This window comes from Microtus ochrogaster, chromosome 22 (assembly GCF_000317375.1).
Source record: "Microtus ochrogaster isolate Prairie Vole_2 chromosome 22, MicOch1.0, whole genome shotgun sequence".
Classification (NCBI taxonomy): Eukaryota; Metazoa; Chordata; class Mammalia; order Rodentia; family Cricetidae; genus Microtus; species Microtus ochrogaster.
In genome coordinates this window covers 29,910,106-29,917,659 of record NC_022023.1, presented here as the reverse complement: position 1 = coordinate 29,917,659, position 7,554 = coordinate 29,910,106, and the positions used below count along the sequence as shown (strand labels likewise).

General features: G+C 45.3%; 1 protein-coding gene across 2 annotated transcripts in view; it reads right to left on the bottom strand.

Moving 5' to 3' along the window:
* Positions 1-7,554, bottom strand: part of Oca2 (OCA2 melanosomal transmembrane protein) — a 200,681-nt gene that overhangs the window by 150,235 nt on the left and 42,892 nt on the right. For both annotated transcript variants that reach the window (XM_005357815.2, XM_026784368.1), the window contains exons 9-10: positions 4,038-4,109; positions 2,290-2,355 (exon numbers count right to left, since the gene is read on the bottom strand). In XM_005357815.2, coding sequence (XP_005357872.1) covers positions 2,290-2,355; positions 4,038-4,109 — 138 coding nt within the window. The remainder of the gene's footprint in view (positions 1-2,289; positions 2,356-4,037; positions 4,110-7,554) is intronic.

The window sequence follows — 7,554 nt, the reverse complement described above, 5'->3', positions numbered from 1 at the left end:
TTCTTCTTCTTCTTCTTCTTCTTCTTCTTCTTCTTCTTCTTCTTCTTCTTCTTCTTCTTCTTCTTCTTCTTCTTCTTCTTCTTCTTCCAGCTGTCTGATATGACTCCCTTTTTTATGCAGGTGCTTAAACCCTATCTTCTTCCCAAACCAACACAGAGGTTGGTTTCTCCACGACGTTCAAGACCAGAGCACAGCTCCGCCTTCCTACCCTCCACCTTACTATGTGTTGACTCTGGAATGAGAAAGTGCAGGTTCAAGCCCTCAGTAAGGTGTGCTTGGTTTACCATTCTGCACCTCAAGTGTCTCACTTCACCTCTGGATGTTCTCTCCCTTGTGAGGTTTCTGTGAGAGCTTGATAAAATTATATGAAGTACTTGGAAGGCCAGGGACCCGATACACCTTTCAAATAAACCATATGAAACAAAAATGCATCCAAATCAGTTCTGACTCAGCCCTGTCCTTGTCTAGAGCAGCTTCCTAACTCAGCGGGCCCCTGTGGGGATGTGTGTGGCATGCAGTACTTCATGGGAACATGAGTAGACAGTTATGGGTGGCACCCTGTGTGGCAGTCTCTTTTCACGGGGAGCCATTCCATTGTGGTCTGATAGAGAGACCGGGGCGAGCAGCCTCAGCAAGTAAGCCAGGCAAAATCAGGCCCCCCTTGTGCACTGGCCCAGTAGTAACAAAAGCACAGAATATCTAAGTGTCTGCTGGAACAATTTTAATTAAGCAAAAGAAATATCAGGTCATTTTTATAGGCTGAATTCTGTCTCTCCTGCTCAAAATTCGTATGTTGAACTACTAACTCCCTGGACCTCGAAATGTGGCTATACTTGGAGACAGGGCTTTTAAGAGTGATGCTGAGATCATTAGGGTGGCCCCTAACTGAACATGACAGCTGGCTTTCTGAGAGGATGTGATGAGGACACGGGCACATGAGGAGGAGACAGCCAGAGGCCAGACCTGCTGATAGACTGATCTCAGACTTCAGCCTCTTTAGCTGTGAGAAAGGAATGTTTATTCATCAGGCCCCCACATATGCCATGCTTTGTTATTGCCGTCCTAGGAAACCACTACACTGTTGGCTTAACTTTTGAAAAAAAAACAAAACAGTATATTATAGACACCTAGTGTGACCCCTTTCTTCTCTCCAGATGATCAAGCCCGATTTGTTTTTTAGCATCCTGTTGGACAAAATTATCTCAAAGACTGTACCTTGAGGCCTGTAGGACCGAAAAAAAACCTGGCTCGGGTTTGAAGGATAGCCTCAAAACTACCAAGTGAGGATGAGACAGCAAAATCTAGGTAGACACCCCTCCAGCCAGAAGGAGGGCTTGGCTGTCTCTCATTGGCTGGAGGCCCCCCCACATCACATCAGCCAGTATGCTGTTACTTAACCTATATAAGCTGACGCTCACAGTGATAAACTGAGTTCCTGCTTTGACTTGACTCCCTATCCTGTCGGATTGTCTTGCTTTGTGGGGCTGCGGAACAGGCAGATAGCACACTCACCTTTCCCTGGGGAGGAGGCCCGCCTGGCAGCATCCCACACAACTATCGGCTCCTCCATGAAACCTGAGTTCAGAGCCTTGCTCCATCTTCCCCTTCAGAGAAGATGGCAGCTCTGAGTGCCTTTGAAGCCTAGAGTAGGTGCCAGCAAACAGATGACTATTTGGTGGCTTCTGCAAAGCGAGCCTCCTGATGTAGCGTAGCACAGATGTAACCCCACAGACCCTGTCTAGAGAATAACCCAGAACACAAGATCTTTTCCACTGTTGTCCAGGGCCTTGCCATGTCTCACTTGTTCTAGCTTAGACTTGCAACACACGCTCTATGCTAATCCTCTCTATGAGTTTATCTTTCCTTCCTACAAGCCAACTTGGTCGTGTTCCTCCTGGCTTAACAGTATGATAAACTGACAAGCACTAGAACTCCTACTTAGGGACACTTTTCTTTATATTATTAAAATCACTTTCCCAATTACTGAAATTGTTCCGTGGTTCATTTATTTAACATATGCCACTTTTTTATTTTAAGGTTAACAACTCAAAAAATTGCTCACTTTGGTAAATACCGACACCGGCACGTCATTGTTCAACAAGCCCTAACGAGCCAGAGCACTGGTCATTTCCTCCTCCATGGGAGAAATGAGCTAGACCTGCTCACACTTCTCAATCAAGCCCTGTCAAGAGGTACGCCATCTTGACTTATAATGATAGGGATCAGCAAGCATGGAAGAGTGAAGGACCCAGACTTGGAGCCATATCCTGCTGGGAGGACTGCAATTACCATGCCAAACAGCAGAGCCAGGGTCTCAAAATCAATCCACTCCACCACGTGGGTCAGGCTGGGTCTCTGTAATCAAAGCACAAATTTGCCAATTAATCCCGTGCGTCAACCCGCTGAGGAACGCTCAGAAAAGGGGCTGCCCTTAGTGCGAGCCCACGCTTCGGGCCAAAGTTGGAAACACTCCACCCTCTTCCCTTTGAAATCGGATTATATCATTGCTGAATAGCACTCGTGACCCAACGTGTCCGTCGCATCAAAAGTATTCATGGGGGAAAAGGGAAAAAAAAATGTAATCCTGCTTCTGGAAGCTCTAGGAAGATTACTGCCTGAATTATTGCCTGAATTGCAGGTTTGGTCTGCACGTGTTTCCCTCAGTGGAGTGGCATGATTGACAGCTGTCTGTTCTACTCTCCAAGGACCACTAGCATGAAGTGCAAAGTGAGGGACAGCCAGCACCTAGCCTGCTGGCAAAGGGCGACTCATTGAGTGACCCAGAGGCTTCTTGATGCATGTACCTGCTATGTACCACACGTGCCATTTTCCAAATGAAAGATGATTCGAGCCATACTTATGAGAACAGGCACATGACTCGGAGATTCGGAGACAATCTCTCTCCAGCACAGACAGCACCCCAAACTCACGGACTGCATCCAGCTTGAATAGGTTCCTCTTTCCCATGCTAGCAGATTCAGTTTCCCCAAGTTAGTTCCCTGAAATCAACACGGCCAACCAGATGTGCACATCCTAGTTTAAGCATCAGCACTGCCTGGCAGAACCGGATCTCAGCCAACCCCAGCAGGAGAAGACCCTAAGCCTGTGATATAGACTGCTTGCTGACGAAAACCCTGGTCAGGTTTATTCCAAGACAACCTTGTCCCTGCCGTGGATGTCCTCTTCTTTCTTCTTACATGACTGGGCTTTCATTGGGGACAACAATTGTCTCATTGGGGACAACAGCTCAGGAATATTTGCCTAACGGCCATGACCCCCTGGGTTCCATTCCAAGTGCTAGGAGAAAGCCAAAATTTTCTTGTCTCTAAGTTTTAGAATTTGGGGATATTTTACCTTTCAGTTTAGCATCTCTTTAAGGCAAACCCAGCCAAGGGGGGAAAAAAACTCACTTTCTTACAACTACATTCAGACCAGTCTACAATGACATTTTAAGTTAAGAACACAGAACTTAAATAACTAACTCAATACACTTCCCTACATAGACATTTCGTATGGGAGGGAGAAGAATGACCTGTCTATAGTCTTTAGGAAGGAAAAAACATCCACCAGATTGTAAAGCTACTTTCAAATCCAGTTTGTGTGTGGTCGGACTCTGAGCAGAGTGGCAGCTTCAACCGTCCAACAAGTCTTTCTCCGTTTCCTAAGAACACTCAGGCTCCCTCATTGCCCTTCATGTACTTTCTTGTGCCCTATCAAGTGGACACCATTATTTACATACGGGCATCTCCAGGGCCTGCAAGGCTGCAGGGCAGAACCGCAGCCCTGTAGGTCTCCCTCCATGCCTCCTAGATCCACTTCTAAGACCTTTCTCAGGCCCAAGTGGAGACAGACATCACTGAGTGTGTGTTTATCCACAGTGACAACTCTCTTAAACCAAGCGTGTCAGCTCATGCCTCTATGGGAAAAACATGTGGGAACATCATACAAAAGAATTTAAAACAATGTGTACGCCCTGGAGTTTCCATGGGGCTGGCATTGTATCTTGGTGAGCCAGTAAATCAAACACAATGACTTACGTCTCCGACCACAGCCAACGCTGCTAATGCTGCAAGCGCTCCCAACATGGCTGCCAGGGTTCTGTGAACAATCTAGAAAGAAACACACAAAAAAGCCTGCGTTGACACATGTCCCATGTGATGATGTATACCACATCTCACATAAGAACATTTCAAGGGGTTTGAGATCTTGGCAGCCCATAGAGTAGCCACCAGCAGCCCACATTCTAGTAAAGTAGCTTTTATTCCCAGAACAACCACGAAAGCCTGCTCAAGGAAGTCTGCTGTAGCAATTCCTACCGCCAGTGGCCTGCAAGTTACCCGCCCACTTGGGCGTGGCCTCTTATACTATAAATGCCCATGTAAATCGTGCATTCTCTCTCTCTTCCCCGCTGTGAGATTTGGTTGTTGTTCTGCGTTTGAGCAGAGGACTGTGATCTGTGAGTCTACCCCTAAATAAGTAACCTTTTATTATACTCAATTCTGAGCTAGTGTGGGAATTCTTTTTAGCGTCCATCTTCAGAAGTCTGCAGGGGAGCGGCATTACTTCTTTACCATGTGCTCTTTAGACAACCAAACCTTTAGTTTAAAAACGTAAGTCAGCCCTTTTCAATTACTAAGACTACTATTGAGTCAGCACACAGCCAAGTGCCTGGTCTAATTGAGATGCCAGCGTATCACCGAATGGCAGAAAGATCTTTTCTATAATCCAGTGCACATGAAATTTCTAGCCAAATACTTTGGAAAATCTGAACCCATGTGCACTGCCACCGGAGATGTCTATGACTACATAGTATGACCCTGTCTCAAAGAAGCAAGAGAAAGAAAGTACCCCAAATCCTTCCTTCTGCTCTTGGAAATGTTTTCACAGTCCACCATGTGTATGTTTGCATGGCCCACCATCACCCTGTGCGTGTCTTCATGATCCTCCATCACCCTGTGCGTGTCTTCATGGTCTTCCATCACCCTGTGCATGTCTTCATGGTCCTCCATCACCCTGTGCATGTCTTCATAGTCCACCATCACCCTGTGCGTGTCTTCATGATCCTCCATCACCCTGTGCATGTCTTCACGGTCCACCATCACCCTGTGCATGTCTTCATGGTCCACTATACAATGTGTGTGTTTTCATGGCCTACCATCACCTTATGTACCTTATGCACCTTATGCACCAGAACTACCTTTTCCAATTAACATTTCCCATCTCCCCACTTATTTTCTCTCCCCAAGTTCTGGTAACCACCAAGTATACAAGACTGGATATCTGTGATGCCAACTTTTTATGTTCCTCATATGAGGGAGCTCACTGGAGAGCCAGCCTCTTTCCGTGTCTCAGTTCTCCCCCTTCACAATGATCTCCAGTTCCAGCCACGTTGTTGCAATGGACGGCATTTCATTCATTTTATGGCTGAATGGTATTCTATTGTGTCTGTGCTCCCCAGGTTTTGCCACTTATCAACTCGTGGGCATTTAAATTGTTCCCATTTCTTAGCAGAGGGCATGAGAATGCAGACGGCTCTGATTTTGTGTTCAAAAGGCATTACACAGAATTGTTCCACTTGATCGAAAGTGCTCCTGAAATGCACTTAACATTAAAAGTCAGAGGAAGCTTCACAAAAGGTAAGAATGTAAACACTTTATGTAATTTTGTGAAGTCTTCACATCAGGGCTCTTAACTCTGAAGTTTCCGACCACTTTAGAGACAGCTTTTGTGAGCCACAATTTCCCCCTGTGGTTTTCTGTGTGAGTTATAGAGTACAGAAACCCAAAATGACCCTCAAACCCAATAATGAAACATCAGTGTTCTCCATAAGCTCACAGGATGCAAGATAATGCAGGGGGAAAATGTTTTGGTTGTTTTCAGTCATTCTGGGAACTGCATGTTTCTCAGTTTTGAACAGAATGCTAATCATGGGGTCTGTGCTAGCCTAGCACGAGCAATCCTTTCTACTGACTTGTACCGGAAGAGACTTCAAAGCTGGCAAGGAAATTCTTTAATTGCACAGCCCGTAATCCAGGTCCCAGCTCCTTAAGCGATGAATCACAAACCCACATGGAGTTGTGTGACAGAATCTGACAGTTGGCAACGGGAAAAGGTCCTTGAACACACAATCAACAAAAATTCAGTATTGGCATCTAATGAACGTGAGGTGTTTCTGTCAGTGCTAATCAGTGATGTATTTAAAGTTATCCCATGATGCCTGCTTGAAACAGCCTAGTGAGCCCTGCTACTACCGCAGGCTATGAACTTCAGGGCTCTAACAGTATGTATGAGTCCCTTGCTTACAGAAGCAATGGCCTAACTACAGAATACAAAGGCTTTATCTTCCTGTTGTCATGCCTAGCAGGTAAGAATCAGCTTAGACAATCTCTGGAGCTCATGGTACTAGGATGTGTGATTTTAAAACCTGTCTGTGTTGCTGACCTAGTGTTCATTTTCAGAGTGAAGTAAGTTTTGACTTGAGATTAGGACAAAATTTCAAGCAATGCCTGAACTGGCTCTAAATTACTTCTGCCATCTTATGGCATTTATTTCTGTGAAAAGTCATTCTCAACATTGACCATTATCAAATCAAAGCACGGACAGATTCTGAAAAGCATTGAGGATGCTCCCCATCCTGCGGTTTCAAATAGTCATCCGAGATTTAATTTTCATGTAAAAAATAAGCAAGCATATCTATCTTGTTAGTCTAGAAATGTTCTAACGTCTTTAAAATTATATTATGCAAAAGAATTGTTTTGAAATAAATTTATGATTCAGTGCCCATAAATGCTTGCTTTGCATACCTATTTTATGAACCTGTATTCATAGATTTGTGTGAAAATTCCTTTGATGAAAACAGATTGTAATTAGGAAGAAGCTTAAGAAGCCCCGATCTAAGTAACAACTAAAGGTCCATGTCACATGACCTGTCATAGAAATAAGACACCTCACGCAGTGACAACACGTGCTTACAGACGTGCAAGCACAAACAACAGGCAAGAGAAGAGGAAAGTGAGTATTATCAAACATAATCAAGTTGCTTATTTCAAATCACATCAGTCAGTGTTCAGACCCGAAAGCTCAGCCTTACTTGGAACCAACCCCATCTTCAAATGGGAATAGTCACTGGGACTGGGGGACCTTCTGTGACCTCTAGCTCCTCTGTGGAGCGGCAGCAACCTTCAGAGGTTGAAATGTCAGGTCTCTTGGCAAACAGACAGAACGCCATGTGTGCTCCAGCAATCCTGAGTCTTTTTAACTTGTTAGCGGTCTTAACGCAACACAGAGCTCCACGGTGCAGAGGCCACCGATGGGGCTGCAGAATGACAAGGGAAAGGTGACTCTCACGGACTCGGGTCTGTGTTTCCTCTGATAGTGGACATACGCTCCACAGCGATACTGAATCCCCAGCTTCTATACAAAATCACCTCTCAAGGCCCATCAGGAAGCTGGGTGTGGTGCTTACCCTTGTAACATCAGCACTCTTGAATGGCTAGAGGTGGAGAGTTACTTCTGAGGTCCTGATATTCGAGGTTACACAGCGAGTTCCAGACA